Below are 24,615 nucleotides of genomic sequence, written 5' to 3' on the forward strand. Positions count from 1 at the left end.
GACTCCAAGGAACTTGCCTGTCCCTAGAGACTGAAAACAGAATATTGAAGCACCAACCCCTACTGGTAGCAATGCAGTTGAAGAACTCTTGCTCAGCTTAGCGATAACAGTGCTTGCCATACATAGGCATGTTCACTTACACCTGCCAATGACATGGCATAAGTGGGCATGCCGATGCCAACTTACACTAGTATTCCATAACAGAATCTTAGTGCCCAGATGCCAATATAGAATTGGCATTCAGCTTGCGGCCTCAATGCACCTAGTTATAGAATTGCCCCCTTTCAGCTTGAGGTGACTTCCCCTCATCTTAAATAACCTTCTCAGTTTAAAACAGACACCTTTTTACCTCTCTCCACCTTAACTGTCTTACCAAATTTACATGGGGATCAACAACACAGATTTCATGAACTAATATATTATAAATGAAATATTTCAGCCCTTCTGTGTCAAAAGTCACAAAATCAGCCTTAGCAAAGCTTGAGCAGGGTGAATAGGCTGAATCGATAAATGGGTCAGAAACACACACACCCTGTGAATACACAAGAATGCACCATCAGTGCTGAATACCAGCACCACATCTACGAAAATACCAAGCTCTAGGATTCAAAGAAGCACCACAACTTTCTGAAAAGCTCTCTCTAATTCTCTGCTCATGGCAAAGCTCTGCTAAAACAGAGCCCTTATTCTCCTCCCCAAAACAGACAGAAAAACAGTGTCTATGATACAGTTTTTACCACATAAATAAGCTAGACACTTTCCAAACATTCGAAGGTAATGTTTATTTTTCAGAGCAGAATGCCCTGCAAATGCATTCAATTAGGTAGGGAGACGTCCAGGAGAGGAGGAAGAGGCGGCCAAAAGACCCACCAGCCATTTTATGGGCTCACAGATGAGTCTGAACCGTTCTTATTTTATAAATGAATTACCTTAGATAAAGCAATCCCTTAGGTTCTTCATCCCTAACACTTTCATTTAACTGTAAATAAGAGGTTACAGCTATGATTTAGGTTTCACTAAAGGGCTCCTTTATTAAACTGCATTAAGGGCAGTTATAGAGGAATAGTCTCATTGTCAATCATCAGGCCCCTTCGTTTGATTCTTTCATTCAGTCATCCCTACTGTTTTTTCATATTCAGTTTTTGTGGGGAATTTGTTCTTCTTTCTTGGTTATTCTTCTAAACATTTAGGGCTAGATTCTGTATATAGTGTCTGAAAAATCTGCGTGGAAAAAAAAATCATGCCTAGGTTTATTCTCTAAAGTATGCCTAAATTTTATAGAATAGGCTTAAATGTCCATGCGGTATATAGACTACACTGAGCAGCTAGCCACGCAACTAAATTTGGTTGTGTCCATTTAGGCCACATTTTACTTGGTGTAAATCCAGACACCTAAATTGGGTGCAGACTGGGTATATTCTATAATAATGCGCATAGATTTTAGAAATGCCCATGTCGCACCTCCCTTTTCAACTATGCGACTTAGAATTTAGGCACACACTTAGTGAGTCGCGAGCATAAATCTCAATTAATGCCAATTAGTGCTAATTGCTTGTTACCATCCAATTAACAGTGCTGGTTAGGTAGTTAACCAATTAGGTTATGCGCATTGTTATAGAATACGCTTTGGTTTCCGCGTGAATTTTTAGGTGCCCTATGTAGAAGCCAGAGATAAATGCATAATTGCTGCATAAATGTTAGCGTCTACTTTATAGAATTAGCCTCTTAATGCCTGATTGGTCACCACCTTACAGAAACAGAGCCCGGTAAAGATCTTTAAAGTGAACTGGTTGGAGACAGTGAGCTCCATAGACTTACGACGTTACATGTTACTATGGAACTTTGTGAGTCTATGTGCTTTGAAAATGAGCACTAGTGTGTCTTGCACAGTAAGTAGAGGTATAAGGCCTTGTAGAAGCTTCTCCCTACCAGGTCTCAAGAACCCATAAATACAAAAAAGTTGTTCTGCAGCCTCAAAAATCTACCTCTATAACAGGGTTTCACCACAGAACCAGCTAAACAGTTGTGCAGAAACTTGGCAACAATATCACTGAAGTTATATTTATACATCTGTCATTCAAGGGAAGAGCTTTATAATCAGCATCTCGGAGTGGCCTAGTGGTTAGGGTGGTGGACTTTGGTCCTGGGGAACTGAGTTCAATTCCCACTTCAGGCACAGGCAGCTCCTTGTGACTCTGGGCAAGTCACTTAACCCTCCACTGCCCCATGTAAGCCACATTGAGCCTGCCATGAGTCGGAAAGCGCAGGGTACAAATGTAACAAAATAAAATAATCTCACCTGGGGTCTCCACCCTTCGGTAATGATAAGGATTGATGCACACTTCTTTCTGTTTTGAACCAAAGGGAAATTCACAACACTCCAGTGGCTTCAACTCATGGTGAGACTGCAGATCAGGCCAGCGCCAGACCCTGCAGTAAATGACATGGGGTAAACCTTTGCGATGAGACACCTGTAACCTTCCATCCAGTGACCGTGGAATGGTGACGCACTTGCTGGGCTGCCCAGGGCAACTGAGCGCTCTCTCTAGATCCTCCATGGCTCCTTTCTTCTTCTTTAGTTTTTTCACCAAGGAATCAACCGCCTTCTCTGCCCATTTCTCCTCTTCATCTCCTTGCTTCCAGCCCAGCAGTCTTTTCACTGCCGGGCTAGTGAAGGAGAATAGGGAACTTATAGGGGTGCTGGAGTGCATAAGTACTGTCAACACAGTCCAAGGAAATTTTCAGCAGTGAGTGGATGGCAGCCTCATTAAAGCAACATGCCTGTCCTACTTCTGCATTTGACTCTTTTCCGAAACAGCTTGGAATGCCTTCACATCTGCATTGTTTCTGATCTCACTGAAGAGGCAGGAAAATGTTGGGTTATCCTGGAAAGAGAATAAAAGTCTTGATCAGTTGTAAGTACAGGGGATCTCTGAGGGAGAGGAAGGGATTGTACAGCCTAGTAGTTGGTACAGATGGGAAGACTGGACAGGCAGTATGGTCTCTATTTGCCATCATTTTCTCTCTTTCTATGTATGCATATTTGACCCTTCCCAAAGTGTTCCATTTCCATGGAATTGAATAGCAAAGCAGTTTATAGCCATCACTGGTTATGAGTGATTCCTTTCTGCTTGCTTAAGAAAATCTTGACCAGTTATGTATCAGTATGATCATAGTTTTCCAGAGAAATCCTCTTCACCACAAAGAAAATCAATGTCTCATACAGATAACACTATACATATTTTGCACAGAAATGGGTCATTTTTCCCACCAGGTTCTGTAGAAGATAGGAACAGATTTTTTTAAATTGGGATTTATCAACTGCCTTTTTGAAGAGATTCACCCAAGGTAGTGTACAGCAGGTAAATTTTAATATAAAAATTGGAATTATATTAACAGCATCACAATAATAAAATGACCAAATAGAAGCACAAATACAATCAATAGGGCAAACTATTGTGTTAGAACTTCAAAAGTAAAAACTAGTTAAAAAGAAAACTGCCAATGTAGTTGGGTAACTGACATTTTTGAATATCCATTAGCCTTATTAAGGTATTATTTCTACCTTGCCTAATCTTGTAAGTTGATTCACCCACAGTCTTTTTGACCTCTGAACGGTGAACTTTATGAAAACCCAATAGCAATTGTCATAAAAGCATTCAGAGGTGTAGATGTGATAGTCTGATGTAACAACTGACAGAGGCAGGGGGAATCTTACAGTCTAAGGTGCCAATATTCAGATCGCGGGAGTTAGACCAGCTAAGTCCCATGGTCGGCGCTGAGGCCAGATATTCAATGCCGGGCCGTTTCCGGTGACCGGCATTGAAGATTCGGTTTATTTTTGGCTGATTTAAAGATAACCAGCTAAGTCAATATTCAGACTTACCCAGTTATCTTTAAACCGGTCAAAGATATCCCACATTTTTACGTGGCCAAATATGGCTACTAAACCAGCTTTAAGAATCGGCAGATAGCCGGTTATATCGGGCATATAATCGGTTATCTGCTAACTGGGGATATTCAGCAGGGAATAGCCGATTATCCCCCACCGAATATCGGCGGATATCTGGTTAAGCTCTATTTAACTAGTCAGCAGCCGTTCTGGCCTGTTAAATAGAGCTGAATATTGGGTGGGGAACAATTTATTGAGCATGAGCTTTCGAACACCAGAGTCCCCTTTGTCAGATGCATGAAATGAGGTTCAGGAGGTTGAAAATTTATATGAAAATGGGGGGGGGGGGGGTTACAGGATACAGAGTATAGAGAAGACCTTGAAAATGGGGTAGAAAGGGAGTGAAACAGCAGCATAGTAAATTAACTGACAACTGTGATCAGTGAGAGAAAACAAAGACAGGATGGCCTAAGAACAACTGGAAAAACTGAAGATGGACACAGTCATAGGATGGGGTGGGTGGAATCCATTCCAGGATACTGAGGGAGCTTAGCAGCCAATGCACAAAGCTTACCATGCTAGGAACATCTTATTTTGACTGCTTCTATCCAGTTTTTGCATGCATGTTATTTAATGAGCAATGCACAAAGGGTTTCTGCATCCATCTTACTAATTGAGGTAGCAGGTAATGATAATCCTATGCAAATATATTACAATGAGCTTATTAGTATTAAAATGAGTATTCTAAGCAATGCACAGCCGTTTCCGAGTGATGCCCAGAAAGGAACACCTATCTTTAACTTACAAAATTTTCCGTGAGGTCTGCAGCTATTGTTGCGTGACGGCAACTTTAGGGAGAAGACTCTGCTTGCATTTTTCAATAGCAAAACTTGTCCAAGAACAGAGAACAGCTTAGAGGGGTAAAGAAACAAGCGGGGGGAGGGGGGGGATTTCAGCAAGGAGGAAATTTTTTTCAATCGCAAATTACTCTGATGCTGGCTCCACCTTCCTCTTGCAACTCCTTCCCTCAGGCTACCCTGATGGTTTTGCTTGGGAATCTCCTCCTTGCTGAAAGCCCTCCCCCAGCCGACATCATAAGGGCTTTCTCCCAGCCAACTGGCTGTCTGCTTGTTCCTCCACCCCCTCTCAGTAGATAACATAGCTGCAGTCAATTGGCTGTGGAAAGCCCCTATGATGTCAGCCGGGGGGGGGGGGCAGAGAAACAGCCAATCGGCTGGGGGAAAACCCCTATGATGTCAGCTTGGGGCTTTCAGCATGGAGGAAATTCCCAATCATAAATCAGCAGAGGCAGCCCGAGGGAAGGCAAGTAAGCTGCAGGAGGAAGGTGGAACCAGAATCAAAGCACTGCAGGAGATAGGAGATAATGGGACAGTGGAGTCAGCAAGTAGTGCAGGGAAGAGTACAGTAGTGGGATTCCTGGGCATCTGCAGAACATGGTCACGTATCGTGAGACTGTTCTGCGCATGTGCTAGGCGCTTTCCCTACCCAGCTGCTTGCTAAATTTATGTGAATCTCATTTGCATGCAATTTCCTTTGAGCATTGCTTGCTATTTCAAAACTGATAACTTCTACAGCGGATCTAAACAGTCTTTGAGCATTGGCCCCTCAGAGAAGTTCTGGCGGGTCCTCTTAAAGGCTTGTTTAATAAATCCCTGGAGGCGGGAGAGGTTCTGTGGGACTGGAGAACAGAGGATGTGGTCCCTCTTCACAAGTGTTGACAAAGAAGAAGCAAGAAACTACAGACCGGTAAGCCTCATTTCAGTTATTGGAAAAGTAATGGAAGAGTTGCTGAATGAAAGGATAGTAGATTTCCTGGAATTCAACTGTTTACAAGATCTAAGGCAACATGGTTTTACCAAAGGTAAACCGTGCCAAACAAATTTGATTGAACTTGTTGACTGCGTGACAAGAGAACTGGATCGAGGCCGGGCAATAGATGTAATCTACTTGTATTCCAGCAAGCTTTTGACACGGTTCCTCATATAAGGCTCTTAAATAAACTTGACAGGCTGAAGTTAGGACTCAAAATGGTGAACTGGACTAGAAACTGGTTGATAGACAGATGCCAGAGGGTGGTGCTCAGTTGAATTCACTCAGAAGAAAGAAAGGTGAGTAGCGGAGTGCCTCACGGATCAGTGCTGGGGCAGATTCTGTTCAATATATTTGTAGCGAAAATGCCGAAGGTTTGAAAAGTAAGGTTTGCCTTTTTGCAAGATTTGTAATAGAGTGGACACCCCAGAAGGAGTGGAAAATATAAAAAAAGATCTGCAAAATTTAGAAGAATGGTCCAGTGTTTGGCAGTTAAAATTTAACACAAAGAAGTGCAGAGTGATGCATTTGGGAAGTAGAAATCCAAGGGAGCCATATGTCCTAGGAGGTGCGAGGCTAATGTGCACAGACAGGAAGAGGTACCTTGGGGCGATAGTATCTCAGAATTTGAAGGTGACAAAACAGTGTGGCAAGGCAGTGGTCATAGACAGAAGGATGATAAGCTGCATCGAGAGAGATGTAACCAGAAGAAGAAAGGAGGTGTTGATGCCTCTCTACAAGTTGTTGTTGAGGCCCCATCTGGAGTACTGTGTTTAGTTTTGGAGGCATATCTTGTAAGGAAGTGAAAAGACTAGGAGGCAGATGCACTAAACGTTTTTCATCGTTAAATGAGCCCTCAGGGAAGAATTTCCTATCCTTTCCATGCACTTAAGCCTATTTTCCGACGACAGTAGCAGCTAACGAAAACGGAATGGAGATGAGCAATTAGTGTGAAAACCCCATTGAAACGACATGCACTAACCTTTTCCGATTGCCTTTACGCAGGAAAAAGGCAGGAAAACTAACGAGAGGTCTGGACCTCTCGTTAGGACAGCTCTGTGCCAGGAAAAAGTGTTAATTGAAAAAATAAACAAACTTTGAGCCAATCCCAGCGCATTAGCAGAGCTAAAAGCGCTGTGATTGGTCCAAAGGACCTCAGAAAACACATAAAAAATAAAAATAAAAAAGGATCGGGAGGGGGCAAGGGCGCTCATCAGGAGCGTCCTGTACAGACGGCCTTGCCCCCCCCCCGCTGCTCCCCACTTTCCGCCGCTCCCCCCACCCCGAAAAAGCAAACTTCTAGAAGCCCCTGCCCCCCTCCCTTCCTCAGTACTCTCTGTCACCTGTGCTCCGCCTCCCGACATCCTCCGTCCGTGCCCCGCCCCCTTTTGGGGTCGTCGCCGCCATTCCCCTCCTCCATCGGGCCCCCCTTCCTCTTACCGGGCCCGTGCAGCGCCTCTCTCCTCTGTCCGAAGGCGCTGCACGGGCAAGAAGAACGCTGAATCAGCTGATGCCTGCTTTCGCGATGGGCGTCTTTCTCCTCCTGGGCCCGCCCCTGTCTGACGTCAGTAACCTACGTAGGTTACTGACGTCAGACAGGGGCGGGCCCAGGAGGAGAAAGACGCCCATCGCGAAGGCAGGCATCAGCTGATTCAGCGTTCTTCTTGCCCGTGCAGCGCCTTCGGACAGAGGAGAGAGGCGCTGCACGGGCCCGGTAAGAGGAAGGGGGGCCCGATGGAGGAGGGGAATGGCGGCGACGACCCCAAAAGGGGGCGGGGCACGGACGGAGGATGTCGGGAGGTGGAGCACAGGTGACAGAGTAGTGAGGAAGGGAGGGGGGCAGGGGCTTCTAGAAGTTTGCTTTTTCGGGGTGGGGGGAGCGGCGGAAAGTGGGGAGCAGCGGGGGGGGGGGCAAGGCCGTCTGTACAGGACGCTCCTGATGAGCGCCCTTGCCCCCTCCCGACCCTTTTTTTTTATTTTTGTTTTTATTTGGGAGCCATGTGCTTGCGATTTGACTGTGTTGTGACTGTTTGTGGCATGCGCAGAGCAGCTAACATAACGTTTGGCTGCTCTGCGCATGATTTGGGGGCCGATTAACGATGTGTATTGTGATTCTTTGATACATTGTACGTTTCACTACCGATCTCAGCATGTGTGACTTTTTTTTTTGGTGCATTTTTCGTTATTTTAAAATCGTTAGGGACTTTAACGATTTAGATTTTTTTACGTTTGGTTGCTGCATCTGCCTCTAGAAGCAGTCCAGAGGAAGGTGACAAAAATGGTACAAGGTTTGCGCCAAAAGACATATGAGAAGACAGGAAGACCTGAATATGTATATCCTAGAGAAAAAAAGGGACAGGGGAGATATGATACAGATATTTAAATACTTGAAAGGTATTAATATAGAAACAAATCTTTTCCAGAGAAGGGGAATTGGTAAAACTAGAGGACATGAATTAAGGTTGCGGGGCGGTAGAGGACATGAATTAAGGTTGCGGGGCGGTAGACTTAGGAGTAAGGTCACGAAATTCTTTTTCACAGAGAAGGTGGTTGAAGCCTGGAATGCCATCCCGAGGGAGGTGGTACAGGCACAAATGGTAGCAGAATTCAAAATGGCGTGGGATGAACACAGAGAATTTCTAATTAGAAAACGGATAGTATAAAAAAAACCTAAACTTAAATGGCTGTATTTGTGTGGATGTGTTGAATGACGCTTAGATGGCAACTAGGGCCGACGCCAGACTTGTACGGTCTGTGTCCCATATATGGCAATCCAGTTTGGGTTGGGCTGGAAAGGGCTTTGAAAGCAACTTCAGTGGCTGGAACTTGAGGACAGTACTGGGCAGAGTTTTACAATCTGTGTCCCGCAAAGTAGTCTGACGGACAAATTAACACTTTAGACCACATCCTCCCCATCTCCTTCCAACTAGACTGTTGCATTTTGAACTGTGTGGTTCAACACTTAACAGTCTTGAGAAATTTATTGCACATAAGAATTCTTGACTGATTAATTAATGGGTTGGTAGGGTTAATATGAGCTGTATAATTGGTTAGTGGGTACAGTATTAAGAAATGTATTTTTCTTATTTTTCTTCAATGAATACTTTGTCATTTTTTATTTGGTTTGGTCCCTCCATAATACGAGCTTAATAAAATATTTTTCTTGAGTGGTATATTTTGCTACGTATATTTATGGGGGTTTTTTTTATTTCTTTATTAAGCAAAACCAATGACACACACATTAGAAATGCCAAAGCACTTAGAAATATCAATCATGTAAAACTAATCAAATACAGCCACACAATTATACAAACATCTTCTTCAATAGTTCAGACCTATTCCTTTTCTTATTCCAAAAGGGTTCCACTGTGAGTGAGCGAGGAGAGAAAAGCTGGGGGGGGGGGGGGGGGGAAAGAAGGGAGATAAGATGAAGGGGGATTGGGGAGAAAGTGGAACAATGGGTATTTCATGTTTTCAGTCTTCCTTTGCTTGTTATCAGTATATATTAGTAAAATGAAGAAAAAAAAAGAGTAATAGTCCAGCCTAAGGTGCCAAGTTGCTGCTGGAACTGCACCACACCACAAAGGAGACAGGGCAGCTCCTATTGTTGTCATTCCCACTACTTTGACCTTCAGTTTCCTATGGCAAATCTACAAGGTAAAACACTTTGCATATTTTAATGGTAACAGAAATACTATATACTTAAAAACCAGTATGGAGCCTTCCTAACTGCTCCTCTTGCAATGATAAGTAGATAAGGGACTTGGTTGTGAGCTACATTGTAGCTCTGTTACCAAGGTACCCTTATTTGCCATTGACCCCTAGCAACAGTACCACAAGACTACCTCTAGGAGTCATAGGCATCATTTTGAACCTGGGCAGCAACAGGGGAGGGAACAGATGGAGGGGGTCACTCCTACGCTGTCCTGTCCACCAGGCCAGTACTTCACAACCTAATCCTCAGGGCATACTAGCCAGTCAGGTTTTCAGGATATCCATAATGAATATGTATGAGATAGATTTGCATACCAGGGAGGTGTTGCATACAAATTTCTCTCTCATGCATATTCATTGTGGATATCCTGAAAACCTGACTGGCAGGGTGTGCCCTGAGAACGGAATCGAGAACCACTATACCACCAGGGTTAACCCTGGTGGGAAGATGCATAGAAATGGGGAGAGGGTTGAGTGATACTCTGTGATACTCCTAAGTCGGGGGGGGGGGGGGGGGGGGAGATGTGCTCAGAGGGGTAGGGTTTGGCATCAGGGAGGGAGATGGCTGGTGTCTCCGCAATCATGGCGCCTTTTTTTTTAAGTTCTGGGGCCCAAGTCAAATGCATCATTAGATAGCACAAATGCACTCGCACTATGTGCTGATACATTTAACATGGGCCCATATAATAAGTGCATGTTCTGTGTGCTATCTTGCACGGCATTTGCTGACCATACCTAACAGTTTATGCACAGTCTTTGCATTTACCACAGATTAATTTTTACTCATGCAATAATGGAAAAACTTACCACATTTAATAGTAAACAGGCACTGAAGTGTTTTGAAATCCTTCATGCTGTCTCTGAAACTCAAGAAGTGAACAGCCCTTTTTAATGGAGTATCTTACACAGAATGGGATCTGATTAGTTTCTGCAACATGTGATCCTAGGGTCCATAGATTATTTCTCTTCTTTGATCCAAACAAGAATGCACCCTGAGTCTAGCCAGTAGGTGTCATTATTGTGTAATTGCTAAGTCCCCCTTCTCCCAGGGCTGTGCATGCTGCCTCCACAGCATTTCCAGCTCTGGTTTTCCCGGAAAATTTCTGACTCTCTTACTAATGGCTGTTCTCATGACCACACAAGAATTAAAGGGAATAATTTGTTTAAGAGAAAAAAAGACCTAGCATGTAATAGTTCTAATTATTAAAGGACATTACTTCTGAAATAGTAACAAGCCACAAAGGGTATGGATATCTTTATCAGAGGCAAAACAAACCGTGATGTATAACAGGATAAGAAAAGTGGGCTTGAAAACTACGATCAATGAGTTTCTTTCTTGTCTGCCTCGGGTGTTTGTTCTCAGTTCCTTCTTGCGAAATTCTGGCACTCTAGGCTTAGAAGGCAGGCCACGTTTCTTATCCGAAGTCTTTTCTATAGCGTAAGTACACAGTTGCACTTAATAAGCCAATGAATTCCTTTGACCATATATTATTGTATCAGTTAACACAAGATAATGCAATAGCATTCAGCAGTTATTATTTTTTTCCTAGCAGTTTTAAATAAACATGGCTATCACTTGCAGACAAATGAAATAAGTTGCCAGTGACATCAGAGCACTATTGTTGTCAGTGGGAAACATGCCAGGGTGTGTAGTAAAGTGAATGGGGCACTTAACTGCACACCATGTGATACAGCTCAAGATAAAAGGACTGCATTGCCTAATTCCATCCCTGCTCACTAGGTCCATTAAAGTATAATTTACAAACCTATATTGTCAGGTGGAGAAACTCTACAAGGCCCTGGTAAGAATCTACTCTATCAAACATATAAACGGCAAGTGACCGTACTCACTTGCAAATGTGCAGTACAGACTTCCCTCTTTGTCCCGCCCTCGCGTCAAGACGTCATGACGTCAGAGGGCGGAACAGAGAGGGAAACGGAGTCGAACTGTCGGAGGACGACGCCGCTGCCGCCGCCGCCGCCGCCTGGAAAGGAACATCGCGCGAAACAACCTCGACCTCCCCCCCATCCCCGCTGCCACTCCCGCCCCCCTCCTTATCGGGCCCCCTGCACTGACCTGACAGCGCCTCTCACCTCCGTGTGTAAGCGCTGCAGGCAGCAGCAGAGCGATCTGCTGCTGCCTGTAGCGCTTTCACACGGAGGTAAGAGGTACTGTCAGGTCAGTGCAGGGGGCCCGGCACGGAGGGGAGCGGGAGCGGCGGCGATGAGGGTAGCTGGACATGGGGGAAGGGCAGGGGGAGAGGCCATGGTTGCTGGACTTGGGGTGAGAGCAGGGCACAGAAGAGGGTTGCTGGACATGGGGGGGGGGAGGCCAAGGGAAAGACGAGGGTCGCTGGATATGGGGGGGAGGATCGGTGGACGGGGTGAGGCCAGGGGAGAGAGGAGGGCTGCAATACTCGCCCGTTTTTAAGGGCTTAATGGCTAGTAAAGGAATATAGTATCAAGGAACATACTACTAGCCTAACCAGGTATATATTATTATATATTTGGATTGTGATCACACCTTTTTCAGTAGAAGCTCAAGGTGAGTTACATTCAGGTACACTGGATATTTCCCTGTCAGGCTCACAATCTAAGTTTGTACCTGAGGCGAAGATCACAAGGAGAAGCAGTAGGATTTGAAGTAGGCATCAGTGGATGTCAAGACTGGTGCTCTAACTACTAGGCCTCTCCTCCATTCTACCCCTAGACCACTCCTACTTCCACTCCATATGTGCTTAATATGTAGGTGTGAGCACTTATGCCAGTCACACATCTGGTGTGTTAGCACCTAACAGCTGCGGGTACACACAACTTATAGTAGTGTAAGTAGGTTTGAGCTCTGCCCAAGCTCCTCCGATGTGTACACCCCCATGCAAATACATGCTATGTAAGTTAAACAGGAGTTGCAAAAAAAAAAAAAAACCACACACACACAGAGGAAGTGACCAAAAAATTAAACTCCACACCAAAGGTGCTGCAAACACTTTATTGATCTTCAATAGACTCAAGTCAAATTTCTTTGGAGCACTCTACCATATAAACCATTGTGCAATACCATAACTGAATTATTAGCGTTCACAGTAAAAAAAAAAAAAAAAAACATAAAGTGTAGCCCCGCCCCCAGATTACCTTACAATCCCTGATCATCTAGTGATATACCAAATCACACAATTCATATCGTATTCACCTTAATATAAACAAGTGACACCTCAAAAAGTCATCATCGGCAAAAGAACAGAGCCAGTTTACACAGCAGTAGTACAAGAACAGCAAGATCTCCAGAAGAAGCCATTGCGAAACAGGTCCCCGTTGGGACCGGAGCCGTCTGGACCTGTTAAGCCATGCTGTGTTGGGAGCCACAGCACTGCTCCAACACACAGAAGTCTACAGTAAATTGTTCCTGCTGAAAATTTCATGGTGGGAAGAACTTCTATGAGTCAAGAGTGCTCATTTTTGTGATTTAAGCAAGAATATAAGTAGACTGGTTTTGGAGGTTTTTCTGACCAATGATGACTTTTTGACTGGCTGCCAATTCAAGCGATTATACTAGAAGATCTACATATTTGTAGAATTATTGGCACCAGTTTGATGAGATCTTTTCCTCCCTTTTTTTTAAATAAAAAAAAAACTGTCTTAAAAAAATCACCTGAAAAAAAGTATGTGTGTTGGGAAGTTTTCCTTGACTTATTACATTTTACTTTAGCATTTCAAGGTAGGGTCTAGTGATATAGTCAGGATAGGAGCGATGCCTCAGTTGTAGCAGCCATTTTGAGAGAAGAACCAGCTTGGACAGGAGTAACTGGGGATCATTCCTTCCCAAACTATACCACTAGACCACCAGGGGGGCCTACAGGTGGGGGTGGGGAGGCACTCAGTGCAGGGGTCCAGAAGCAAGGGTAACCTGTTTGGGGGGGGGGAGGGGGAGGCAAATGGGAAAAAGCACAAATTTTTGGCTTCCACCAAAAACTCATGGTCATTTTTGGCAGAAACCAAAAACATAGCCAAACATTTAAAAATAACTTCTTTGCCAAAACCAGGCACAAAAAGGATTTGGGGCCAGTTTAGGTGCCAAAACTGAAACAGAAATTCAGTCAGCCTCTACACTGAATATCCAATTATATCTAGCCAGCTACAGTTCTGAAAAGGCGCACTAACCAATTAAGGGGCATAAGTATCAGTGTGGGCTACCATTATTTACCACAGGTTCCATTTTATGCAATGAGACCTAGGTACTAACAATTAGGATTAACAGTAAAATAACACATCTTAACGGTAGTCCACGTTCACAACTTTCCCACCCCCATAAGTTCTCTTTATTAGAAAAAAAAAAAAAAAAAAACAGTGATCCCTATTCCTCTCCCCTCAAGCCTGCAAATACATGCTGAATGGGGCTCTCTCCTCTGTTACAGAAACATATTAAACTGCACTTCCCCTCCCCCGCCTCCAACCAAACTCATTCCCACTCCTCCAATAACTAAAATATGGCCTAGCACATTCCACCTTTCAGTCCCACCCCTCCCACAATAGTAGAACCTGTGCCTACAAGCCCAAGGAGGTTTAATAGACAGGAGATGAAGTGACATCAGAACGCAGAAACCAATTAGGTCAGTCGAAGTTTCCCCTTCCCAGCACAGCTGTCATCCCTGTTCACTCAAACCAAAGCAAGCAAACCTATGAACTTCTGCATCCACCTTGTCGTTCTTTATTGTTGGTAGCATTTTTATTTAATCTCACTCATATTTTCAAACATGCCAGCTTGTGCAGCATACAGATGTACATAGAGGAAGTATAACAATGGCATAACTTTTCATAGGTAGAGTAGTAATTTGTTATAAATCTTAATCAGTGGTCAGTTGGAGGGGCTGGTTACAGGGACACCCTAGCACGTTATATTCGTGCAGAGATTTCTTTTCTCCTGGTAACAGGCCACTAAAACAGACATGTTATGAGAATCAGGTGCTCAACATTCAGTTTCTATCTATTTATTTATTTATGACATTCATATCCCACACTTAACATGTATTAGGTTTGAAAGCTTTTTTTTTCTCCCCTTTTCTGTGCCTAGATCAAAGAGAAAGATGGTTTGTGGGAACTTGCTCCTTCTGTTTAGAAGAATGCAGTGATACATTATAAAAATGCACTTAATATTGTTTATTACTATTATTTACTAAGGGTTGATATACAGCAGAAGTTAACTAAGTCAACTTCATGCTTTGTAATATAATTTTGAATAGCATTTTCTCAGTTATTACCCAAATACAAATAAAATTATAATGGTAATTATACAACCATGTCTGCCTCTTATGGTAGTTAGGATAACCTGGTCCTGTAGTTACCCAAGGCAGTCAGGTTTGTCCAGATATTGACAATGAATATTCATGAGAGAGATTTGCATACAGTGGAGGCAGTGCTTGTTATGAAATGCTTTGAGTCCTACTGATCTCTACATCTGTTGTGTTATTTTGGCTGGTGGAAACAGGTGGGCTTATAGGGAGGGAGGGGAGTACGGGAGGGGAAGAGTTTTGGGGGTATGTTCTCTGTAAAGGTTTTCATTGTGCCACGGTTTACTGTTTTTTTTTTTTCTTGTTCTGTATGAAGCTTATCAACTAACATGTTTTGCCTTTAATAAAGATGATTAAAACATACAAAATAAGTTTTGGATGCTACTAAATGATGTTACTGAATTCTATTATTCTGTCTCACTGTATTTCCAGTTTTGGCACAGTATAAGCCATCACAAGAACAAAATATAAGAAAACCAATATTAGTGGGGTAAAGACTAGGAAAGGAATGTGCTAGCCCAGTTTGCATACTGGAGGATTGAGGAGGTGACGGAGGATCCTGCGGCGGGGGGGGGGGGGGGGGGGGGGGAGAAGGGAGTGCCTGCTGCGCTATTAGATTCTTTTGTATTGCTTCCATAGGTTTGCCCACTAGATGGCATTAGGCTAATGTGTTTGTAGTTGCCTACCCCTCCTCATTGCCAGTTTTGTGTCGAGCAGGGTCGTAGCAAACTAAGGGTGCTGTGCTAAAAATTAGTATGCGCTAATGCTAGAGATACCCAGTGCTGTTTTTGTGACGGTACGTGCCGGTACGGCGTACCGGCACCTTTTTTCACCTGTCCTGACTTTGAGCTGTGCTCTCGCTCGCCGCTGCCTCTGCTCTGCCACCAACGGTACGGTAGCTGTCCTAAGCTTCTCTCTCAACCCCCCTCCCCATACCTGTTCCAATTCACCTTTCGAGCACTAACAGAAACAGCGTTTCACATTTAGCTGCCTGTCCTGCATCAGCCCAAGAATCTTTCTCTCTGCAGTGCCGAACCAGCGCGCCCCTGCGGAAACAGGAAGTTACAGCAAAGGGGGCGGAGCACAGCACGGCAGAGAGAAAGGACTCCTGAGATGACGCAGGGCAGGCAGCTGAACGTGGAACGCTGCTACTGTTAGCGCCAGAGAGGGAAAATCATTTCAAAATGTACTTGGTAGGTGGGATGCATGGGGAAGTGTTTACCGATGCTGGCAAGGGAGGGGGACAAGAAGAGAGACATGGGGAGGGAGGAAATGTTCATTTGACCTGTGCACAGGGGGTGGGGGGCGCAGGAGAGAGACATCCTGGACTCGAGGTTAGAAAAAGCAGGAGACTGCTGACGGGGTGAGTCTATCACACTGCTTCACCCAAAACAATTCCAAACGCTAACAATAGCAAAAAGATAATAAGAAATAAGGGACTGCCTATGCCTGTCCATCTGTAAAAAGTTTAAAGCTGTCCTAGTTGGATAGACAGTGTCTTCAAAGGTGGAGGAGAAAAAATTATTTTTTAACTTATTGGACACCTTTTTAATTTATTTGAAAGCTTCCCATATGTAGATATAAAGAAACTGTATTTTGTGCTCTTTTTTCTACACTGTCCTATACAATACAGTTGGCAAAATTTCAGTGAGGATAACCTGTTTCTTGATGGGTTCATCTTAACTGTTGCTGTAATCTGCTTTGGGAAGCCTGGTATTTTAAATATTGGAACATAGTAACATATATAGTAGATAACGGCAGAAAAAGACCTGCATGGTCCATCCAGTCTGCCCAACAAGATAAACTCATATGTGCTACTTTTTGTGTATACCTTACCTTGATTTGTACCTGTCCTTTTCAGGGCACAGACCGTGTAAGTCTGCCCACCACTATCCCCGCCTCCCAACCACCAGCCCCATCTCCCACCACCGGCTCTGGCACTGACCGTATAAGTCTCCCGCAGGAGATGGTGGAAATGAAAACGATAACAGAATTCAAGCACGCGTGGGATAAACATAAAGGAATCCTGTTCAGAAGGAATAGATCCTAAGGAGCTTAAATATTGGAAGTACTATTAAAATCTCTATTCATTGGGGCACATGGAATCGCATCTTCACCTAGACATAGATAGAGAGGAAAGCAGGAGAAAGAGAATTGCTGGACATGGATGGCTGGAGGGGTGGACAGGTAAGAGAGGAAAATCGTTGGACATGGAAAAGAGGAGAATTGCTGGACATGGATGACAGGGGAGGGGCAGGGGAGAGAGGAGAATCGCTGGACATGGATGGAAGGGGAGGGCAGGGGAGAGAGGAGAAGCGTTGGATATGGATGAGTGGGGAGGGCAGGAGAGAAAGGAGAATCGCTGGACATGGATGGCAGGGGAGGACAGGGGACAGAGGAGAATTGCTGGACATGGGAGGGGAGTGCAGGGGAGAGAGGAGAGCAGGAGATAGAGGAGAATTGCTGGACATGGATGGATGGAGGAGTTGGCGGGGAGAGAGGAGAAATGCTGGACTTGGATGGAGAAGAGGGCAGAGAGAATTATTGCTTTATATGGTTACAGGGGAGGGAAGGGAGAGGAGAAATGCTGGACATGGATGGAGGGCAGGAGAGAGGAGAAGTGCTGGACTTGGATGGAGGGGAGGAAAGAAAAAAGAAAAAGATGCACATGGATGAAGATTAGGGAAAGGGAAGAGAGGAGAAAAACTGCACATGGATGGAGAAAATAGGCAAAAGCTGGATCCACGTTATACCTCCTCCAGTCAATTCCATGGAGGAGGGCCAAGTTTTTACTTATGGATGTATGGCAAGAAATGAAGAAGAAAGGAGGAAAGTAATGAAATAATTGGAAAGGAAGCTCTGGAAACGGAGTTAAGGGAACAGATAGAGAGCAGTAGAATCAGAGACTGGGACCAACATGGATAGAAAAACAAAGTCACCAGACAACAAAGGTAGAAAAAAATCATTTTATTTTCATTTTAGTGTTTGAAATATGTCCAATTTGAGAATTTACATCTGCTGTCTTATTTTGCACTGGGTATCCTGGAGCTGTAACAGCTTACAGAAATTATTTCTAATGAAAAAAATCACGTTATTTTTTTTTCTCCTATACTAGTATAACATTTACATAGTAGATGCCGGCAGAAAAGACCTGCACGGTCCATCCTGATGTCTGTTTATATGCGCCATAGCTGGTATAAGGGGTGTGGCTAATATGGGGGTGGAGTCATATGTGGTGACCCCGCCCACAGTGAGTACCGGCACCTTTCTTTCTACAAAAAAAAGCACTGGAGATACCCATATATTCCAATGGTTGTCTCTACTGTTACAATGCTAATTTTTAGCATGCACTAAAAACGCTAGCCACCTTAGTAAATAGGGCACTGAGCTTTCAATCTAGCCTGTGAGCGTGAACTGGATCTCAGCCTTGGAATTGAGGGACAGTGGCTGCTTCCTCTAGCTGGTCTGGGGAAGCTGCAATAGGTAGGGAAACCAGTCTTCAGATGGGACCTCCCTCCTATTTGAAAGTGGCAGCACTGGGCACCAGCCAATAGGGCCCCCAGGTCAAAACGTTTGCCCATCCGTGGTGCAGCAGGACCATATCCATTCTCCTCTATTCCCTCAGAAACTCCACCCTCTTCAAAAATGTGTTGAACAGAAGGGTGAGGGGTGAATTAGCACCTTCTTAAACTCTTCTAGAATCCTGAAATGCACAGCCACATATCCCAGAGCCTTAAAAGCTACTGAAAGTTTCTGCAAGCAGGCATGATTATACACATGTCAAAACGAAATGAAGTTATATTTAAGTACTGACTTACTAATTATCAAGGTTGTTTGGTGATACTAATTACTTAGCTGTAAAAAGGTAAAAATGACAGCAGCAATGTGAATTTCTATAATTTTATTTTCTTCATGACATACAATCTAAAGTTTTGTGGGAGAATGTGAGCACATTACATTACCTTTGCATCAAAAAATGTAAATTGTATATATATATATATATTACGTACAAAAATGTATACATACACAACCACACGCATAGATGCAACATTTCCTCTCACAATAGCAAATATTATGTATCTTATTCCACACTCTTTTCTATTTTGAATCACTTTTCCATATGCCTGTGAAATGATTTAGTGAAATAGATGGGGAAAAGATTACAGTGCTCAGCCTCACAATACTTCCTGCCCTTTCTGTATCTGAGGAGCAGGGATTTCGGGCTGCCATCCTTCCCCTCCACTGCTATTCTATGGTTGCACAAGCGGGGGCCACACCTCAGTTTTCCTTAATGTTCTTTGTGAAATCCTACGGAACATGTCTCAACAGATCTCTTCAGTCCAACATTATATATGCTAACATACTTCATCTGAAGGTGCCCCAAAACTGAAAAACTGGGACAATATCAGGCAAATGATAATGAACCACTTATCCAACAAGTAGTTGTTTTTTCTGGGTAGAGCTTCAAATTGTTAGAAAACAACCAGTTTGCCATTGCTGAAAGGCAATTCTGCAAAGGCTGTAAATCAATGTTTAAAGGCTATACTGGGTAAACCAATAACATGTCATCAGCATAAATACAGCCGTTGGCAGTTAGGTGTGTAATTCCTAGCATTCTATAATATCCACGTGTAACTCCTAGGCACGTTCCTGACCCACCTATGCCCCTCCCATGGCTACGCCCCCTAGAAGCTGAGTGCCACAGAAAAATGAATGTGGTTTATAGAATAACGACCAAGGTTGTGCACGCAACTGACAATCGGTGTCAATTAGCACCAATCAACACCAATTTAAGTTAATATTAAAAGCCAATTATTAAATTAAGGTGCATAAACAACCACCTTGTTCTATAAACCAGGTGCCCAACTTTATACGCTCAAGAGTAGATTCTATAAATGGCGTTGAAAAATTGGCACTGAAAAATTTAAACGATGAGTGCTATTCTATAAAGGATCTGTATCCTTTATAGAACAGCGCTAAGTGCATAAACAATGCAGAATTACTTCGGTAATAAATGCCGGCACCTAAATTAGGCGCTGATTGAGTCTATTCTGCCCTAATGCGCATAACTTCTGGGAACTCCCCTGGAACACCTCCCTCCTCCAAAATGCCCCTCTCCACAGCCCCTTGAAATTTGCACAAGTTTTGTGCACATTATAGAATACGATGTGCATGTAACTGCCATTTAATGCCAATTAATGTCAATAATTGGTTGTTAGCAGTCAATTACTGGTGCTGATTGGCTCATTAATCAAGTTGCGTGTGCAAAACAGCTATGCGCGCACAACTTTAGTCACCATATAGCGAATCCAGAGGTATGTGTACAGTTGGTCACCCACATTTATAGAATTAGGGGGACCGTGTTCCTCAACAATATTGCTCAAATTGTCATATCATCTCAAGAAGAACACAGTCTCCTCCTAGAACTGCCAGACTTTGAGGGTAGGACTATGAAGCATGTGCTGACAGTTACGTATCATTTATACCTATAAATCATTACAATACTGGCACATGCCAAAATTATTCCTAAGGGACCTTTTACTAAGCCGCATATGTGCCTATGTGTGCCCAGCCTGCGTCAATTTGGAGTTACAGCCCGCTACCGCGAGGCCCAGGTATTAATTTCATTTTTATGGGCGTCCGCTACACGCACTGGAAAATATTTTTATTTTCCTGCATGCGCGCAGCAGAAACCGGGCAGTAATCGTCATTCTGTGCACATAGACGATTACCGCACGGTTACTGCATGAGACTTTACTGTTAAGTCAATGGCTGGCGGTAAAGTCTCAGACCCAAAATGGCACGTCCATTTTTGGCAAAAATTTAAAAAAGGCCTTTTTTACAGGCGCGCTGAAAAATGGATCTGCGTGCACCCAAAACATGTACCTACACTACGCAGCCCACTTTTTGGCGCACCTTAGTAAAAGGACTCCTAAGTGTTATTGAGAATATGCAAGTGTCTTACATACAGTGCACACACAGGTGGAGTCTGGGCAGAGCATACTGTAAGTTGCACACATATTTTGTTTATTTATTTTATGGATTTATATCCTGCTTTAAAATCGAAGTGGGTTACAATAAAAACATTCACAATATAAAACATATCCATCAGACATTAATGGACATATAAACTCATAAACCTTAAGTACTATAAATATACTAGAAAGAACTGCTAAGACAGACTAATCTTCATCCATCAATAAAAAGTTTTCAACAATTTCTTAGGCACACTTAGTTATGTCTAACTCATAGGCACATAGTTTCACTGTTAGGCTAGTATCCTATAAAGGAAAGTAGGATAGAATTACCCCCTTAGTGAAATAACACAAAATCCTGTCAAAAAAACACTCAGAACCTATAACAAACATATCATTTAAGCATTTGGATTTTGCTCATACGTTTTTCAGTAGTAGCTCAAGGTGAGTTGCATTTAGGTACACTTCGTGTTTCCCTCTTCCTGGAAGACTCAATATCTAATTTAGTACCTGAGGCAGTGGAGGGTTAATTGACTTGCCCAAGATCACAAGAAGCTGCAGTGAGATTTGCACCAGGCGCTCATCATATCAAGCCCAGTGCTCGAGTCTAACCACTAAGCTACTGCTAACGACAACAGTCAGAATTCTCAGGATTCAAACTGCAACAACTCTACCCATAAAAAAATAAAAAGCGACCCAATTTCAAAAGTTTGCCCAGGGCACCATAATTGGTAAATGCAGCCTTGAGAACACATGATACTGGAAAGCTAGAACAAGGTGGATTACTATTGATCCCTACATAGGAATTACACATTAACAGAACCCATCATACATGTAGAACGCAGCCAGACCCTCATTTACCATAATACAGAGTACAGAACCACAAATTAGGAATGGGAAACTGTAGCCAAAACTGAAATAGAAACCTCAAGAAAGCCAGACCGTGCAAATAGGGCAATGCCAGTAAAAAAGAAACTGATTGTATTTTGTATAGTATAGGAGGAAATGCTAACACAGAAGAGAGGCACATTAAGCAAAGCTGGCACATTCCAGTCCCTAACAATTCCAAATACTGTTGTTGTTCTTTCCTACCTTTGCTGTCTGGGCATTTATTTTGCTAATCAAATTGGTTACAGTCCATTTTCTATTTTCCTTCTGTAATACTAGCCGTTAAGCCTCTTAAAACGGGCGAGATTTCCAGCTACCCTCCTCGCCGCCGCTCCCTCCCCTCTCCACTGACCTGACAGCGCCTCTCACCTCCATGTGAAAACCCTGCAGGCAGCAGCAGATCGCTCTGCTGCTGCCTGCAGCGCTTCCACACGGAGGTGAGAGACGCTGTCAGGTCAGTGCAGGGGGCCTGATAAGCAGGAGGGCGGGAGCGGCGGCGGGGATGGGGAGGGAGGGTGGAGGTTGGTGCGCGCGATTTTCGTTTCCAGGCGGCAGCGTCCGACAGTGACTCCGACTCCGTTTCCCTCTTTGTTCCGCCCTCTGACATCATCACGTCTTGACGCGAGGGCGGGACAGAGAGGGAAGTCTCTACTGCGCATTTGCAGGTGAGTCGGTCACTTGCCGTTTATATGTTTGATGCTTCTGACATGGTGTCCTTTCCATTTCTCATGTCTTCTCTTTCTTCCCTATCTGTCCTTTCATTTTCTTTTAACATTTCTTACTTTTCTTCTTCTCCACTCATACTTAGCTTTTATCCCTCATTCTTCCTTCTCACCCTCCAGTCCTCAGTCTCTAGCAGCTTTTCATTTTTATTTTCACTTGTTCTCCAACTCTCCCATTTTCCTAGCTTCCCTTTCCCCCATCTTTCATTTACTCCCTAATCCCCCATTCCACTATAATACTCATCACATCCAAGACATCACCTACCTTCTGTTAACCTGTTCCCTCTACAGCCACAGCTTCTTCCATGCCACTCCATGCCCCTTCTGGCTTCCAGACCCTTTCTTCTTTCACTTACCACCTATCCAGCTTCCCATTCCCTCTCTTTCCACTCCTTTCAAGTCCCATTTCCAATTCTATCACCTCTTCCATCGTCTCCTGCCTCTTTCCTCTCTCAAGCCCTTCCTAGCTCTTCCACATCTTTCACACACTCTCTCTGCTCCTCTCTCCAGATACTCTTCTCTTCTTTCCATTCTTAGAGGCTCTTCTCACTTCAGATGTTACTGCCCCCTTTTCTCTCCCACCTTCCACTTTTCCCTCTTCAAACTCCCTCCATTCTTTCCTCCTTGACACTTGTTCCCTTCTTTCCTCCAAACGCGCTTTCCTCTTTCACTCACTTCCTCTTTCTACAGGCTATTCCCTCAAATGTTTAGAGCTATGGGTTGAGAACCAGGGAAACCAGGATTCAAATCCCACTGTAGCACCTTGTATTCTCAGACAAGACAGCACTTCCACTGCTTCAGCTACAAAGTTAGATTGGAAGGCATGTGGTGATAGTGAAATGCCTACTGTACCTAAATGTAACTCACCCTGAACAACTACTGAAAAGCTGTGAACTAAATCTGAAATCCCCTTCCTTTCTCACTCTGTTCCTGCAAATGCTCTTCCCTCTTTCTCACGCCTCTTTCTCCTTCAACATGCTACTTTCACTTCTCATCTTGATGCTCCCAAACTTCTTCTTACCCCACTACTACTACTACTTAACATTTCTAGAGCGCTACTAGGGTTACGCAGCGCTGTACAATTTAACAAAGAGAGACAGTCCCTACTCAAAGAGCTTACAATCTAATAGACAAGTGAGCGGTCGGCCCGATAGGGGCAGTCAAATTGGGGCAGTCTGGATTCACTGAACGGTAAGGGTTAGGTGCCGAACGCAGCATTGAAGAGGTGGGCTTTAAGCAAAGACTTGAAGACGGGCAGGGAGGGGGCTTGGCGTAAGGGCTCAGGAAGGTTGTTCCAAGCATAGGGTGAGGTGAGGCAGAATGAGCAGAGCCTGGAGTTGGCGGTGGTGGAGAAGGGTACTGAGAGGAGGGATTTATCCTGTGAACAGAGGTTACGGGCGGGAACGTAAGGGGAGATGAGGGTAGAAAGATAGTGAGGAGCAGCAGACTGAGTGCATTTGTAGGTAAGAAGGAGAAGCTTGAATTGAATTACACCGTTCTATCTTCTTCTCCCACTTCTCTCTCTGGAGGGGCTGGGTTGGTTGTAGTTACCTCAAGCACAATCTAACTCTTTACCACATATCCCACAAGCTGGCAGAAGGACAAGTGTTGACTCAGGCGTCACCTCCTGCTGCTGAAAGACCGCTCTCTGGTAAAAGCAGCAAGATCCTGTAACTCTTACCCTAAGTCTGCCCTGCAAAAGCAGAAGATATCCTATTCAAACACTGCTGCTGCTGACTAGAGAGAGGCTGCAAAGAGGTGGCTCAAATGATAAGCTAGGAAAGCAAGCCATTGAATCAGGCAAAGGAATGAGTAATATCAGGCCCACAGGCATATGTGCCTGATTGACTGAGAGGGGGAGGTAAACCTTTACAAACCTTTGTACTTCTTGATCCTATATTTTCCTTTCTTAATCATTCTTCAATTTCATTCTTGTTTTAGGTTTTCAGTTTTCATTTCTCTACCATTTTCTTATTTATTTTTCCTCTCCCTCTTTGATTTCTATTAGATGTTCTTTCGTCCTTTTCACTAAATGTTCTACCTTACTTTTATCTTTCTTCTTTCACTTATTTCATTTCCTATCTTATTTCTTTTCTTTTCCATTGGTTCTTCTTTATTGTATGCATACACTTTCATTCTCCTCTACACTCTCTCCCTCATATACCCCTTACTCTTCTTCTTCTTCTCCTCCTCCTCTCTCTCTCTCTCTCTCTCTCACACACACACACACACCTGCTCCCCCATTATTTACCCTCCTCTACTTCTTAAGTACTGCCACCCTTCCACTCCCACCACACATCCCTTATCTC

The 24,615-nt window shown here is 43.8% G+C and overlaps 1 protein-coding gene across 2 annotated transcripts in view; it reads right to left on the reverse strand.

Annotated features, from left to right (window-relative positions):
• SMAD9 (SMAD family member 9) overlaps window positions 1-24,615 on the reverse strand; it is a 103,363-nt gene that overhangs the window by 52,853 nt on the left and 25,895 nt on the right. For both annotated transcript variants that reach the window (XM_030200388.1, XM_030200387.1), the window contains one exon: window positions 2,300-2,885. In XM_030200388.1, the coding sequence (XP_030056248.1) occupies window positions 2,300-2,711 (412 nt within the window). In that variant the 5' untranslated portion in view covers window positions 2,712-2,885. The remainder of the gene's footprint in view (window positions 1-2,299; window positions 2,886-24,615) is intronic.

This window comes from Microcaecilia unicolor, chromosome 4 (genome assembly GCF_901765095.1).
Source record: "Microcaecilia unicolor chromosome 4, aMicUni1.1, whole genome shotgun sequence".
Classification (NCBI taxonomy): domain Eukaryota; kingdom Metazoa; phylum Chordata; class Amphibia; order Gymnophiona; family Siphonopidae; genus Microcaecilia; species Microcaecilia unicolor.